This window comes from Silurus meridionalis, chromosome 19 (assembly GCF_014805685.1).
Source record: "Silurus meridionalis isolate SWU-2019-XX chromosome 19, ASM1480568v1, whole genome shotgun sequence".
Taxonomy (NCBI): domain Eukaryota; kingdom Metazoa; phylum Chordata; class Actinopteri; order Siluriformes; family Siluridae; genus Silurus; species Silurus meridionalis.
The window spans coordinates 6,764,334-6,781,700 of NC_060902.1; the positions used below are offsets into that span (position 1 = coordinate 6,764,334).

A 17,367-nucleotide genomic window follows, 5' to 3' on the forward strand; every position below is an offset into this window, starting at 1 on the left:
TTACGAGTCTGTGAATGAATACAGACATGCACTTGATCTGGCATTGCCAAGCCAAGCTGATACAACCATCGACTACAAGCACAGGCACACACTGTCTCTGAATGTGATGTATAGTGTTGAGTTACACAAGTGGTCACACAAGAAGTGACATTTGGAAAGTTTATGCATTTTGTTTTCTCTATAAAAGATTTGGCTATAGTAAACTGCTGTGCTTTCTGCTGTAATTAAACAGGCCAGACGTATGTACTGAACCACAGGCAACTCATTAAACTACTTTATTATAAAGAACACGCCATTTTATATTGAACACACTTCTTTAGGACGCTCAGTTGTGGAAAACGCCAGCGTGACAGCGCTATACTTCTGTGCAACTTGCGTGTTGCCTGCCTTTGGTCCGCATAAAAAACCTTAACCATCGTTTAGTCTGATTCAGGGCCAAACAAAAGTCCAGCTCACTTCAGTGTTCTACAAAAAAACCTGGTCTACATCCACTGCATCTGTAGCAAAGATTTTTTGGTAATTATCCATGTGTTACTCTTTAGGTGGATGGAGATTGGGCCTTAAAAAAAAAAAAAAAAAAAAAAAAACCCTGGTGAAAACACTGAAAATCATGTTCAGTAAAAACATAACGGATTAGGAACGATTAAGCAGCAAACCCGTGCAGTGGTTAAACATCAGCATGCAATGTGCATTTCCTTTTTAAACTAGAGCCAAAAAAAACAAAAATCAAGCCCCAGCAAAAGTGATTTGAGAAGCTTGATTGCTTAAATACTAACTGATCGGTACAGTACTTACTAAACATACAAAAAAAAAATGATGGCGTTAAGCTAAATGCAGCAACATGCATTCAGCGTACTAGCCATACTGTAAATCTTATTAATGTCAGTGGTCACAGACCCAAACGTTGTAGAGTAGTAGTCTCGTGTTACATCAAGTATCCATCTTTTTTTCTTTAAACAAAATCACCTAAGTATCGACACACAGACAAATTCACTGAGCAAAAATACACAAAGCCACTTTTGGCACCAGAATGCTGCTGTGACCACCAAACATGCCCCTTCATTCTCTCTGTGACTTTCATTCCTCAAAGGGCTCAGTCACTTCACATTACAAAAAACATGGCACACATTCTTAATGGGGAAGGACAAACAATAAAAACCGAGAATAATACACACAGATGTTGTGTTCAGTTTTTGCCTTTTGCCACCGTTCAGGTGAGCAGCAGCGTGTGTTCATACAGAGTGAAAGAGCAGCGTGCAGTCCTGCCGCTCAGTGTAAAGGCTGGAGGGAGGCAGCTCCTGTGTGGCGTTTGTGCTCTTTAGGTAATAGTTGAGGATTTTGGAGTCGAGTTTATACTGGTGCGGGATGCTCTCGTACGGTTTGGGGTCCAGGTCCAGGATGGAGACGGAGAATGCGAAACGAGACTTTGTAGGCTGGATTTCTAAATGCGGTTGTAGTCTGTAGGAACAGAGTTTTCAAGTACAGTTAGAATAACGAGCCACACCCACTTTATCTGCTTAGAGAAATACCGGCATCATATACAGTAAACTTTATGTGCCACACTTTATTGCAATAAAGTATTTTATAGACATGTCCAAACTGCTCGCTCGCTCGCTCTGCTTTAGCACAATGAAGACTCTTTTATGAGCAGAAGTTCTTAATTACTCAGCTTCTGTGTAAGTCATTTAGGAAACAAGCGTGAAACCGCGTCAGTAGGGTCTGATAAATGCACACGTCTGCACGCGCACACACACTGCTCACTTAAGCAGACTTTACAATCCTGCCATGTGCTCTTTTATCTATAGATGACTACAGCACAACCTAGTGGCTCCCACCTGGTTACACAGTTCTAAAGGATTTCCCATGCAGCTCCAAATTGGTGCAGTTTTGTTCACCATAACAACATGTATTATTGTTTCCAAAGCTCATAACTGAAGCACTTCATGGGCCTGGTCAATTTGTTTGTATTTAAAATTAGTTCTAATTAGAGTGATTATTAGAGTACATCACATTTACCAAAATAATACAATATTATTATTGACCCTACACCCAACCTGGTGAACTTTTGTTTAAATTGGCACATATTACAATGCAGTGTGTGCGGCTTTAAAGTCAACAACTGCATGAAAGCAGCGGAACAATTCTGACCACCAAGGAAAGAAAAGGGTTCTGTGTATTAGAAGATAAATAAGTAAGAAAAGAAAAAAAAAAACATTTTAACGGTAACATCAGGAGCACACAGGGTGACTCTGGTAAATCGATTGAAAACACAAGTTTCCGTAGCTGAGCCACTCATTATGGCAGAGGGAAATAGTCAGTAATAGGGTTTTGCAGACCACAATTAACTTTTACAGAAACTGTCAGATGTCATCTTGTGTAAACTTTAAAGAAGCAGTCAAAAAGATACCTTGTTGATATGAACAGAAATCATGTGAAGAGACGGTAAAGATCAAATCTTTGAATCCAATTTCACTTGTAGTAAAAAAATTAATAAATAAATACTCTTTCACTTGAGACATTAAAATGTTAAAACTCTGAAATAAATGCATGAGCAGGTTTCAATTCTGGCAAAACCTGTACTTTTTAAATATATATAAAGTAGCTGTCAAAATATGACCACTTGAGTTTTCCTAGGCCACAGGGCTCTACAGTACCACCATTTAAGTAAAAAAATAACATGTGCAGCTGTGAAGTGGATCTGTGCGAGTTCTCGGATTGAAGCTCATGGTTATCTGCAATGGAAACTATAACCCCCAAAATGCATCACCACTTTCGTTGCACTGTTATTGGCTGCTTTTCATGGTTGCAGTCGCAATAGGTTGTGTGCGCCAATCAGAGAATTTTAGCCGGAATGAAAATTATTTCTTTTCCCTATTTTAAAACGCAGCATCGAAAAGATACTGATAAGACATTGCTGCAACTTAAAACATTTCGATAGTTTAACAGTGCATGTTCGAAGAAAAATGGATGGAAGCTTTTCTATTGCTGAATAAACATCATGCCGTGCTGTAAAGAAGAGATCAACCGATTGTACAGCCAGACGATTAATCAGGCTGATTTTTGTGTCATTTGTGCTGCAAATTAGGCAAATTATTAAGCAGGCACATCTGACTCCAAACAATACATTCTGCACTTGCAGGAGAGAAACCAATTAAATAAATGTTTATTGGAATAGAGACTAACAATAGACATTGTCTCAAAGGAGCTTTACACAGGCGGATCATAACTCTCCCATACAGCAGGTGGCAGTATAACGTGTATTTGGTGTCCAAACAGGAAAACCTAGAACTGTGAATATATAAAGCAAGCAGTGTTTACACTGAATTTCTGTATCATGTCTTATTAGTTAACTATAAGAATTGATGAGATGAACCAAAAAAAAAATCAGCATCATATATCGGCTGCCCTGACTGCCAAAATTTAAAACCCATATCGCTCGACGTCTACTCTAGACAACACTGTATTGTACAGGTAGCTTGTAAATTGTAGAAGACCTCAATATACACTCCTGGTCAACTGAAATGAGCTAATTAATGTCTAATTGTTGTGCATTATGTATAAGTTTTTTGTTGATGTTATTGACCACTTTTGACATTTCAAACTGAAAATATGACAATTGCTTTAAAATTTAGTTTATCATAATGTGTGTAACAACAAAAAAATGACAGCCTCACTAGTCTAGTTGGCTTGTAGTTAAACAGCACTTATAGCTTTGGTTACCTTTAACTAAAGTGGTGTAAGAAAGGTTTTCTGTGAAGGGGGAATATTCAGTGCAGCTTAAAAGGCTCATTTCAAAGACATGTTTTATAAGGATATAGATGTTGTATGTATCTTATGGCTAAAATTAGCCAAGGAGTTGTGTAGTTTGATAAATTGTGCACAATGAAATGTGTATTTAATTGTGCAGTAAATGCATTTAGGGTGATATTTATACAGGTATTATACTCAGAAATGTATTTAAATTTGAGGACTGCTCTGGGAATATGCATTACTCATTCAGTGATGGTTGCTGAAGCAGAGAGCAGCTTTTCAAAGCTGAAACTAATCAATGGGGGAGACATTATAGTCATAGTAAATCATAGTACTTGGATACTTAAGTACCTTTAAAGGCAAATACTTTTGTAATTTTACTCAAGTGAAGGTTTGATGGGAGCACTTTTACTTTTTACTGGAGTAATATTTTACTTAAAGTATCTCAAGTCCACCACTGGTCATTATTGATAAGCTAAGATTTCTCAAGCCTACATGTGCCTTTTATAGTGTGGTACATTAACGTTATCATAGAAATAATTTTTTTAAAAAGCCCCCCGCTGTTTCGACTGTGTACCGGATTTATTTTAGCACAAGTACTTCTAAAGATATAAGTAAATGCAGAGCCCTGGACCATCACACATGTGTAAGAGAACATACAGTATACAGAGCAAATGGTACTTACTTCTCATCTTCTCCACAAGGTGCAAATGTGATCATAATCGAGCAATCCTTAGCAGTCATTGCTACTCTGTACTGATGAACCTACATTTACATCAGAAGCTGGTCAGTATTATGTTCTTATTTACTTTCAAACACTTGAAAGAGCAAATGCGATTTTCAGCCCTACCTTTGCGACCGCATATTCTATGGAGCCGTCATCTTCAGAAGGACATGTTTTCACCTTCTCCAGGAAACTCGCATCATAAGGACCATCTATATGTAATCTATTCCTGAAACAAAGAGTATATGATCAGTGTACTGGTGCATTGCTTTCAGACTATTACGTTACCTTACTTTCCATAAAAGAAACCACTGTACTCAAAATTTTGAGAAATCACCATGTACAACCAAATTCCCCAGTAGAATCAAAGATTGTGGCGATTGTGTGCTTTTACACCACCTAGTGTTTACTAATAATCATTACACTCTAGCAGAGCATGGCGCTGGTTTAAATCTCACCTCTCTTTAGGAAACTCCTCCAGATATTGCTCCACTCTCTTGTACAGTGGGTAAAGGCCTTCAATATCGAGGTTATCCAACATCTGAGCTTGGAGGATTTTGGCAAGAACACAGTCTTTGGGAAGACCAACAGTGCCTGTACATATGTACATATGGAGTCATGCGTTATATACATGTGAAACAGACCTCTCACATAAGTGTCAGTTTTGTCTTTCATTTAGCGTTATAAAATCTAATGATAATAGAAACAACAGCTATTAAACTGAGTGGAACCCTAACATTAACCTTTAAAGTTTTATCAAAGTAATACAGATGAAAAGAGCTGGCAATCAGGTGGCGTTTATGTGCTTCAACAAAGAGCTTTTGTACATTCGATTCGGAAAATTAATCTGCTGTACATGTGATTTCTTTTTCTAGCTTTTATGCAAGCTCATTGTTTTTCTAATCCACTCAACGAGACAATATAATAACCAAGCTGACAGCAGCACTGTTTACATCCTCACAGGATTTCAAAGTGACATGTCAAACAAACCATCCCTATTCATCAGGTTTCCCGTCAACCTGTTAATTGTTTACCGGCTTTATGCAAAATCTGTCCCCGTGGCAGCGTGGAAATTTTAAAACACACAGAAAAGCCATTTGTTTCTTTTTAAAACTTTCCACTGACATTGTGATTTTCATCAGCTGTGTCTCCAGATAAAAACTACACTCAGATAATCAGTATTGAGTCCAGTCGCAGGAGGTTTGGAGGCTACAAAAGTTTTTCTAACACTAAAACAGGAAAGTATTGTGGTTAATAATAATAATAATAATAATACTATGATCTCAAGGTTGGTCACTGTTATGAGAATTGTGCAGCACCACCCTTATTAGTCACAACTGTACCACACTTTACTGTGGGGGGGTCATATCACCATCATGTCACATGAACATAGAGTGTGGTGACAGGCTACCAGATTGCAATATATGTACAGTGTGTATGCAAAGTTTTCTTTGCGCTAGTGTTTGAGTGTGAATGAGAAAGGTGAAGTGGCAATACTACACTGAGTGAGGAGTTGAGCCGTAAAGTTTATGTTTTTAAATGTTTAAATTATGTGACATATGTAAAGAAGCAGAAAATTTATATATTTATGACATAGTGGGGCATTTACACTATATTGCCAAAAGTTTGCAGACACCTGGTCATAAGTGTGGTATGTGCATTTTGAGCATTGCATCCATATTTAGGCTCAATTTGCACATACAAATCTCTCCACTCTTCGGGGAAGATGTTCCACTAGATTTTAGACTGTGCTTGTGGACATTTGTGCTCATTCAGACACAATGGTGTTAGTAAAGTCAGATACTGATGTAGGTGCGGTGAGGAGGCCTGGGGTGCAGTCAGCATTCCAATTTATCCCAAAGGTGTTTAATAGTGTTGAGCTCAATAGCAGATCTTCCAGCCCAACCCATGCAAATCATATCTTCATAAAGCTGGCTTTTTGCACAGTGGCACTGTCATGCTGGAACAGGTTTGGGTCTCCTAGTTCAAGTGAGGGGAAAATGTTATGTTACTGCATCCAAAGACATGCTATACAATCGTGTGCCACATATGGCTGGGAAAATCAGGTGTCCCAATACTTTTGTCCATATAGTGTACAACACTTTTGCTTTGTATTGTGTGTAAGATATACAAGATGTCTTTCAGGGCTGTAGCATTAGTTCTTCTTCATTAGAACTAAGAGAATGTTCCGGTGGGACAAAGCTCTTTTACAAACTCAAAGAAAACAGTCGTGTGAAATAAATCCTATGGTTTTATGTAGCAGGACATAAAAATCATCTGGTCCTTGTCAGGTTTTAAAATGAGTAAATCCAACAGATGAACGAGACATTACACCCTGTCCCTATATTACAAAAATAAACACAAATTAGAAAAGCTGTGTAAAATTCTAAAAACACCTTCACTGCTTCTGTAGGAATTGGGGGCGAAGTAGCAGATAATTCATCATGAGCGAGTGTGACCACCTCTATAAAAGCCAAAACTGTAGCAGTTTGTTGGTCTCGGGGGATTCAAGTTATACAGCTATTTCCAAACAAAAGCTCATCCTTCTAAAATCAGCAAGAATATACCCAAGTGCAAAGCATTCAAGGGAGTTGCAAGTTTTTCCAGACGTGTACATTCCAGCAATTTCACCCCAAAGTCAAATAGTGCAATGCTCAGAGAAATTGCAAAAAAAAACAAACAAGAAACATGTTACATCTCAGACCCGTCAAGTTTTAGTTATCATGGTAAAATGGTCAATTTTTAACCATGAACTCCTCTGTATGCCAAAGTATTCTAGTCAAAATTAAGGCCATCTTTCCAGAATTGGGTCATGTGACAGGACAATGTTCCCAAGCACACATGCAAATCTAAAACTGAAAAAGAACAGAATCAAAGTGTTGCAATGGCACAGTCAATTTTTTTTTTTATATCCTGCTACATATAACCACAGAATTAGAGGAGGGTGTTTCCTCGTTTTCACATTACTAACTGCTATTTTGGTGTAGAGAACACGAGTCCTACACAGAGCCCTAACACTAAACCCACTGATCACCTGTAATCGTGATTCAGGTCTCCAAACTTATTATTAGTGCTCCACAAATAATTGCCTTTAAAGTGTATTTGTTTATAAAAAGCTAGAAGTGTATTATAGGCAGAAAATCTCAAATGCTCTCAAACCTTGTACATTTTTGGTATATTTCCCATTTCAGCTATAGAGGTAGAGGTGGCTGTAGGGTTTCCCCAGATGCTATATAAATTAAATGATATATTCAGTAGAATCTAATCCTATATCTGATTGCTTATTCTTCCTGTGCAAAACCATATCAAGTTGAAACAGATCTTTATAGCCATGACACCATTTACACACCTTTACTAAGTCAAGCATACAAGGTCAGTGAGAGGTGAAAAACTATAGGGTCAACCATAGGGGCAACGTCACTGATACTACATACAGGATACATTCCTGCCCAACTCCTATAGACCATAAAAAAATACCCCCCAAAAGAGAGAACATCTGTAAGTGTAAGAAGTTCTCACCATTGCGTAGCAGATCTCTGTGGAGCGGACTGGCTTCACAGAGAATTCTGCTCTCACCAAGCTGCATCTTCCTGTGTTCTCCAGAGCGATTAGAGTCTCCGGTGCTCAGCAGAGCACTGCAGATCACCTGAATGAACTCACTGAGGACAGTCCTGCTGAGCTGGTGACCGTTGCTGTGGTGGAAGTAGGGCCACAGGTGCTGGATGAGCTCATTTAGGTCTGGTTTTTGTTTGGCATCGTCTTTGCAACTGTATATCAGTTCTCCACCCTGAAATAAAGAAAATGGACACAAGATTTTAGATACAACAATTTGCAAAAGTACATCACAGCAGGTGCATTTGCCTCAGCAGGCAAGATCTTTTTAAAAGTGCCTTTCAATTAAATTTAATTGAAAAGAAGAAGTATATAAAAGCATTTCAATATAAATAAGTTGTTTGTTCTTTTTTTTTTTACAGCCAAATACTGATCTGATCGATTTCCACCCACATTAAGCAAAACAACTAAATGGTTAATAAATACATTCTAGAAGCTGTTTGTCTGCAACCTTTGCATTGGCATCATTTACAGAATACCAGTGGCACCGGTTTTGAGAACAGCATTCTGAAGCTAGAGTGAACCTGCTTAATGAAACTTTTTAACCAGAAACCAGGCCTTTTGGATGCAACACAGTCAATGGAAAACAACGTCCGTATAATTAAATGACCAATAATTATAAAAATCTTAAAATATATGAGACTCGACCGGGTTTTCAGCATTTAATAGAAAGATATTGTTAAAGATGGAAACTGCACACTCTAGATAACACTTCCTCATGATCTCCTGACAAGTGTCAAGCAAGTGGTCTTACTCATCTGTGAAGGATTTCAGTGGGTCATAACAGTTCTTTCAAAGTTACAATATTTGCTCTTATGAATGATGGTTCGGTACATACTTAAGTTTTTAAGTCACGGTTCGGTTCAATTCCGGTACGGTTACAAGGGGAACAAATGCTAATCATCAAAGTGCTCGTCTTATTTTAGAAACACAGTTTATATTATTATTATTAATATTATTATTATTAACATTTGTGATCATCAACATTTGAACAGTTTTAATGTTTTAAACAATTAAAAAGAAAATGAAGCTTGGTTAAATATTTATAAAAAAATTAAAAAATCAAATTAATGCAATACACTTATCATCATATTGATTAAATTGATTAATCAATTTAATTGGCACAAATTAAATTAAATAAATGGAAACATTTAATTAAATAGTTTACATTTGTTAGACCCCATAATTATTTTTTTACCCCTGGTATTGTGTATGATTTTAATTAAAAAAATTGCAGTCAAAGTGTGAGGCGTAGCGTAAACTAACTTGCAGTCCACCGAATAAATACGTTCCTGAGGGAACTCATATTTTAACTATGTTCCGCACGTAAAAAGTATTGCATTAAAACCCAGTACCGAAATGTTTCGGTATGAACACGTATACCGTTATACCCCTAGCAACTACTATTATTGTTTTCGTCAGCCAAAAAGTACGAAAAAGCTTTTTCACAGAATAAAGTCAGCAAGAGGTTAATCACATTTTCTGCCCAGCAAGCTAATTTTGTTTGTTCTGACTACTACATTAGCTAAAAAAGCAAAACATGCCTTCCATTTGATAGCATGTAGTAAATATAAATGTTATGATCAGCTACAGTGGTAAAGTAGTAGGAGGAGGTAAAGATAAGCACAGGTACTTAACTAATCCAGGACTTATGTAATTAGTTAAATGCTACTTTACCCAACTACCTTGCAGACAAACCATTTTAAAAAACGTTGTGATATTTTGTCATTTTAAAATAGAGCTATTGACTAATCAATAGTCTGCATTCATTCCCCAGAAAAGTATCCAAATTAACCTAAAAGTCTGTTTTAATACATTTGCATTTATACATGAGCAATCAGCAAAATGTGTGTTGTGAATTTTTGCTAGGATTTAAAAAAAAGGATCCTCTCTGTTCACTCACGCCAGCTATGAACATTCGCCATGTCATGACTGTGTTACAGGTCGTGATAAGAAGAATTCAATACTGCCATTTTATAACTGTGTGAAGGTCACATCACAAATCTGCACAGACTGCTGCCTAGAGATTTGAAGAATGGTTTCACTATATTAACCACCCACCACCTCAAACTGGGAGACACAGTGACCTGTGGGAACTCGGGTCCAATCATCTATACTGAATGTTAAATTGGTTGAATAGTTGTAGGGTTTCACACTCTCAAACGCTAATCATTTAACTTACCTTAAATATTTTTAAATTGTTTTGTGGTTCTTCCAGTAGGTTCCTGATTGCAATATACATTCGCTGTTTGCTCCTAGAAAAGAAAAGTAAAATTACCACATGCAGCTTTTCCTCTTTAAAATGTATTTTGGATTCTGTTCCATAAATAGCATCACATATTTCTGAGCATCAGCAGATTTTTTCAAGGGGAAAAAAAAACAACCTCAAATTAAATTATTAATCGAAAAGCACACACATTACAAACATCTGCTGTGGAGAAGTGACGTGATTACGTGGCCGGATAAATGGAAGCCTGATCGACGTTCATTCATTGATTTTGAGATGTGGAGTGATGGATCACTAAATGAATGAACGCAAGATGAAAATAAATGAGACAATACCGGTGCGTATTTAATGCAGGTGTGAATTATGAGTGATTACAATGTAATACATTTTACACAAAGCTTTAACACAAGAAGATTAGTTCTTATTTAGCAACACCACAATTCCATAAATGCAGTTTAAATGAAAAAAGGCTGATGGCTTCCTGGCGAAAAAAAAAAAAGTCTGAGAACCTTTGCTCTAGACTTCATCATGCCAAATCATCCACATCATAACACTTGGCAGGCCTACTCTGGTATCTTAAAACTCAAATATAATGCTTTATCTCTCTAAGCTTTTTCAGCCAAACAGCCCAAAATTCCTTTCCTTCTGAAATCTGACCTTCTTCTTCAGTATATAGGACCACACACACACACACACACACACACACACACACACACACACACACACACACACACACCATTTAGGGTTGAAATGGCCCCCTTTGTTCCCCCCTAATACTTCTAGTCTAGTCAAGTTTATTTCTATAGCGCTTTTCACAACAGACGTTGTCTTAAAGCAGCTTTACAGAATTTAACAGTTAAGGTGAATGGTGTGTATTTATCCCTGATGAGCAGCCATGGTGACTGTGGCAAGAAAAAACTCCCTTAGCTGTTATGAGGAAGAAACCTTGAGAGGAACCAGACTTAAAAGGGGAACCCATCCTCATTTGGGTGACATCAAGAGTGTGATTATAAATCTTTAAACAATACAGAGCACTGGAGAGTGAAAACTAACATGAGCACAGGAATGTATGATTATGAGTAATGTCCTACAGTCTTTTACAGTCATTGGTGGTTTTACAGTCACTTCTTTAGTACTTGTAAACTCTAGCATTAATCTCTTGTTTTACAGATGAACTAAGCAGGTTCACTAGATTTTACGCTGAACATTTTGTCACATTGCTGTGCCTGTAACTGTCTGAATGTTGTATCTGTAGTCATAATGTTTTATCTGGATAAGACTGTTTGATAAATGATTAAAAAGCTGAGTCATTAACGCCACCTTGTATATTGTTTAGCATTTTAGTTATTTTCCACAGGCGTATTATACACACCTACCTTGTAGGTCTACTTAATTACTACTAAAATACCTTATCCTTTCCTGGTAGATCTTCAAGTTTATTATTATTAAGTTCCTCAAATTTATTTCTGATATATTCTGATGTCAGCAATGCAATGTTGATTGAAAAATGGAAAGTTTAAAACACTCACCCTGAGAAGAGATCCAAGGGACAGTACCTGCTTTGCCTGTTCCATTTCCCACTGGCCAGCTACACAATGAAAACAAAAACATAGCCTCATAAAATCTGCAATGAACCTTAATTTACAGGTGCAAACAACATTAAAACCTTAAATCAAAAATAAGCAAAATAACGACATCGTTTGATGATGGTACAATCCATCAAACTAAATTGCAATGTACACCCATGTGTGGAATTCTTCCTGTAGTTTAACAGCGACCACAGAACACAGAATATAACGCAGACGTATCGCATCTTGTTTCCTAGCATGCAAATGCACGGTGAGTATATATGTCTCCTCACCTTAAAATGCTGATGCATACAAAATCGGCATACTTTTCGCTTGCATTCCTTGGTAACATGTCTTGAAAATGGTAGAAATCCACATTTTGGCTGGAAAAAAAAAAAAAAAAAGGATAAATACAGTTATATTCTTGACCACCAACAAAACACCAAGTTCTTTGTCTTTCTTTACAAAAATGAACAGGAAAGATAAGTTTGTCTACATTTAAATTTTTAATCATTATGCATCTTACACCACACACCAGCTGCTTACACAGTGTCTCAGCAGTGCTTCTTAAAAGTTTCAGTTCTCTATTCATCTTGCTGTCGTTACCTTAATTTCTACACACAGAGGAGGCCGGCAGTCTCCAAAGTGGCATGGTGAAAGGTGGGTGAGGTTGGGAAGGCACAGACCACATCCACTGATAGTGTCCATCACTTTATCACACCGCAGTTCTGCATGAAATAGGGAGAAGTGAGAAGCTGTACATTGTGGAACAGAAACATTTCTAACCCACAGAAAAGTAACACTTTGTTTTAAAACATTGTTAGCAAAAGGTTTCCCAGAAGACCAGTGTGTCACAAGGAGGAACTTGGCTTACAGCTGGAGATCATCAGGAGCACAACCATTCTTGCAGTCATTTCCAAATAACAAGGGGGTTGAGAGTCCATAAACATTTGCTTATTGGTCTGACTTCTTAGAGATCCAACTTTGGTGAACAATTTGATATTGAAAATCTGCTGTTTCTAAATGAACTGGTTTCCAAATCTCTCATGTGTTTTGTTTAATTATTCCTTCTGTCTCGTGCAAATCTAGTTCTGAGATTTTGTGTATTTTCTATGTTCTTCTGCATGACCTGCACTGCTTTGTAATGTTAACCTTCTTGTTTTGCTGGACCAGTAGCATTTCTTGCTGATCTCACTGGACACATTAGACGTACTGTGTATGCCATACCATACTTGGGTATGGCAGGCTTTGTATGTTTCAATGAGATGTTTTAGTTCGAATATTTTACTACATGTTTAGGGACTTAACAGTGTAAAGAACAAAAAGAGACAAGACAGGCAAATTAAGGGGAAGATATATACAGACTAAACTATAGATGCAAAAACTGATACAAAGACCAGAAATATTGACCACCAAAACATACACACAAGCAGACCAGCAGAAAGATAAGGTTACACAGCAACAGATACGAGTAGCAATCAAAAAGTGTAAAATGTGCAGTTTATGCGCCGGCTTTCTTTACCTGGGCGTTCTTGCTGAATCTTTAAAGAGAGCTGCCGTACAAAGTCCAACGGGAGTTTAACAACTTCCTGTGGACGTTCAAAGCATGTTTCAGAACACTCAAAAGGTTACACCCTTCTGATCAAGCAATGCATTCACAATTATGTTTGTTAAAAAAAATAATACAAATATCAACTTACTCCACTATGCACATATTTCTCCCCCAACAAGGGCTTCATGACATTTCTGCTATAATCCACTATGTAAAGAATGTGTTGGAAAGCTTGCTCGGTCGTCTGTGTTTGGGGGAAAACAGAAGAAACCACTTCATGTTTCAAAAACATATCAGCTGCTTCACATGATTAACATCCAGCCTGACAGGCACATGCTTACAGAAGTACAGACGATACAGGATTCATTTATTTCGCCATAAAATAGTGATGCAATAAGACAATCGCGTACCTGGTGTGCGTTTTCTGCATCTTCAGACGGGTATTTCAAAAGCCGAAGAACCCTGGAGTGCTGAAGAACAAAAAGCACCTGTTAGTGGACGAACTGTATTAAGAACATTTAGATGCCATGTGTCTTTAGTCATATTTATACATTAATCCTGACTATAAAGCTTTACAAAAGTTATACCATAAATATACCACCACAACCGTAAATCTGCCCCTAAAACAGGTCTGGTTGGTCTAAATTTGTTGTGCTTTCAGCAGTTTTGTTTTTCCATCACCACCAGAAAGAATGTATGCCAAAAACAGTGTCAACAGTCACCCTAATAATCAGATTTTCTAATTTTACTTGGAACCATATTATTCAAGTGCTCATGTAATTACAATACTAAGGCAGAACTCAAACATTGATAACTGGTAATCTGGGATCTTGGCTTTTCTACTCCACACATAAAAATATAACTCAGACAAAGAGTCGAACATCATGTTTAGAATGAAACTGGAGTTTAGATGTGTGACATAGTGTGTACGGCGATGTTTATTATAATCAAAATTCTTTTCAGGGGCATCCGGTGATCATGCTGCAGTAGGCTTTAGCCCTCACTTTGACTCTACCTAAGGGCAAGTGATGCAGCAGAGCTTTAGCACTGTAGTCCAAGCTCTCTAATCTCCTGTATGCTCAGCTCTAATTAATCCGACTACAAAGCTTCCAAGTTAAACCAATAGCTTCATCGTCAACAGCAACACCTCATTGTTCTCTAAGAAACGGTGCAGAAGCTTTGCAGCAACTTGACAACATATATACATAAAGTTCAATATATCCCCCTATATTGTTTTTTTGACATTGTCAACTGCTGAAAACTTGTTCTTCAGTACTTAGAAGCGAACAGCAAAACCATGTTTGAAATTGACCCTCTTATTAAACATCTCCGTAACATCCTCCAGTGACATCTGCGTACCTCGGTATCTTTTTTTACAGGAATAACACGGCACAAACACCAGAATCATTAAACAAAACTGGATTACTGATCGGAAGGTCGGGGGTTCGAGCCCCGGTATTGCCAAGCTGCCACTCTTGGGCCCTTGAGCAAGGCCCTTAACCTTCTGTGCTCCAGGGGCGCCGTATCATGGCCGACCCTGCGCTCTAACCCCAGCTTCCAAGCAAGCTGGATATGTGAAGAACAAAATTTCACTGTGCTGTAATGTATATGTGACAAATATATTCTATGTCTTGTTTTATTTTTCAACAGCAGCAAAATCAGTGCCTTCTTCTGTGAGCAGACTTTTAACCTGATCACTCTGAACAATTGTAAACTAAGAAGAAAACAAAAAGACTCTCACCTACACAATATCCTGAGTTCGACAATATCCAGTAAGTCAGCTGCAGCCTTGTTTTTAAAAAAAAACTTTAAAATGAGGTCCACATTCAAGTCTCTCATTAGATATTATAGGAATAAATCAAGTCTGATTTTTGACTTTTCGAAGGAAAAAGTTTGTGCATTTTGGACACTAGTGGTTTAGTCAGTGTTTTGTCTTTTATTTATAGAAAAAAATAATTATAAAAAGTATTTGAAGTTGGCAATGTTTTTTTTTTTTTATAACAAAAGTGGAAGAAATCAGAGCAGAAGTATTTAGAGGATCTGCAAACAGCACTACAATGATCACTTCCTCTCTGTCTGCCATCTGGCTGGACTTCAGTCACTATATCTACTATATCTCATAAGAAATGAACAGATTTTCCAGGACATGCTCAGGTTGAGAAAGTAAATGGTTGTCATTTAAACAAGGTAATGAACCCAGTTGGTTTATGAGCTCATGTTCACACCACCAGAAAGGAAACAGCACCAGGTTTAGGTGGATTTAATCTGCTTTATCTACATCAATGTCAAGACTATAACCATATGGTTTAGACTTACATAACTGGCAACCTAGTTACCAGATAAATATTTATCTAATCTTTATCTAGGCGAGTCATTTTGAGAGACTTCAATGAAAGAAAATAATGTTAATCTAACAACATATCAGAAGTGCAAACAGTCAGAGGTGTGGTCCAGAAAGGACTCGAGAAGTGAACAGATGCTAGCGCTGTGCTGCGTTTATCAACCAACTTAGCGCACAGCACTGACTCCTCAACCAGCTTACAAACTGTAAAACCCAGAGAGATTTATAACCGAAACGAGGCTTAAACTCGTTCTTTATCCTTCCACTCGGTGCAGTTTTTCTTTTCTTTGTATTGCTCTACTTGAAGCGTGTTTGCTAATTAGCCACGCTAGCCCGGTCTCTGCCTGTCACAGTTACCTGGACGTGAGACACAACAAGGCTCTTGTTCCCCTCGCCGTGGTATTTCCAGTCGTTCTCGTCCATTTTGTCTAGTTCCATAACACAGCGCTGAGGACGCGGTGGTTCCACTTAGTTTAACTCCGAAAAGCTGAAAGAAAAGAAAAGAAAAAAACCCTCTCACAGCTGATTAGGCCAAGCGGGAAAACTTGTGTGTAGAGAGAACAGCCTGAGGACGCCGGACTCCTCTCACACACTGAGGAGGAAAGAGTGCGGCTCCCAGTGCGTCAGAGAGAGCACGCGCTCCGCTCGCTCCGATTGGCTATGAGACTCAGAGCCGCGTTCTGATTGGTCGTTCGCTTTCGCTAGCTCATCTTCAGAGCGCCTGACGTGAACAACCAATCAGAACGCTCGCTTTTTCTTGTTTAGCGTCAAATAAAAGAACGTCATCTAACTTGGGGTTGAGGAGACAGAAACAATTTTCAGGTTGTTTACAGGTTGAAAAATCCTAACACTTTATTAACCCCATTGCATATCTATCTATCTCTCTCTCTCTCTCTCTCTCTCTCTCTCTCTCTATATATATATATATATAATGAATAAGAAAATAAGTGCTTGCTCGACTGTATTTAGAGCTAACGATGAAACTCTAATCATGCTAGTTTAGTATAAAGCTGTCCTTTCTCTGTAAATAATTAAAGCTGGGCAGAGGTAAAATATTTATCTATAAATAAATCTATATATGGCTGGTTCACACGATAATGTAAAATTGAATATCATTAAGTACAAAAAGGAGATTTTAACACCATAGTCAACAAAATTATTAAGATTTAGTTAAGGTTAAAGTATACCAGCATCTTGAGCAGTTGTTTGATTCATTTGAAGAAGCAAAGAATTGTAACTCTATAGAAAATACGATACAGATTTATTTGTGTATTTAGAGGAGTCAATGCTTAAATGCTGTTCATTCATCTACAGCAACCATCTTATCCTAGTCAGGGTCATGATGTATCCAGATTAGCCAGTGTATTTATATCAGGTGCACTGGACAGAGATATACAAAGATATACCAAAAAATGGGACACACACACACACACATACATTAACCACTTGAGTGGAGATATACAAAAAATGGGACACCCACACACACACACTAGCAACTTGAGTAGCCAGTCCATTTACAGACGTTGCTAATCCACTACTCACATGTTTCAGGAGGTGAAAGGAAACCAGAGAACCCAGAGGAAGCCCATATGG

The 17,367-nt window shown here is 37.7% G+C and overlaps 1 protein-coding gene across 2 annotated transcripts; it reads right to left on the reverse strand.

Annotated features, from left to right (window-relative positions):
- Nucleotides 1-244: 244 nt before the first annotated feature.
- ippk (inositol 1,3,4,5,6-pentakisphosphate 2-kinase) lies at nt 245-16,386 on the reverse strand. 2 transcript variants are annotated; one of them, XM_046875776.1, is made up of 13 exons: nt 16,132-16,384; nt 13,844-13,903; nt 13,582-13,677; nt 13,404-13,470; nt 12,488-12,609; nt 12,175-12,264; nt 11,843-11,901; nt 10,269-10,341; nt 7,994-8,261; nt 4,933-5,068; nt 4,601-4,703; nt 4,436-4,515; nt 245-1,458 (listed from the first exon to the last, which is right to left on the reverse strand). In XM_046875776.1, exons 1-13 carry the CDS (start codon nt 16,210-16,212, stop codon nt 1,233-1,235), a joined length of 1,461 nt encoding a protein of 486 aa, XP_046731732.1. In that variant the 5' UTR covers nt 16,213-16,384; the 3' UTR covers nt 245-1,232. The 2 variants fall into 2 exon arrangements, with proteins under 2 accessions (XP_046731732.1, XP_046731733.1); XM_046875777.1 differs by lacking the exon at nt 245-1,458 and adding an exon at nt 1,509-3,288 and having other exon boundaries at nt 16,132-16,386.
- Nucleotides 16,387-17,367: the final 981 nt, after the last annotated feature.

Coding starts and splice junctions, on each gene's coding strand:
- ippk (XM_046875776.1), bottom strand. CDS start 16,212: ATGGAACTAGACAAAATGGACGAGAACGACTGGAAATACCACGGCGAG. Junction 13,678..13,843: donor ATGCAGAAAACGCACACCAG/GTACGCGATTGT, acceptor CCCCAAACACAG/ACGACCGAGCAAGCTTTCCA. Junction 4,516..4,600: donor TAGAATATGCGGTCGCAAAG/GTAGGGCTGAAA, acceptor ATGTAAATGTAG/GTTCATCAGTACAGAGTAGC.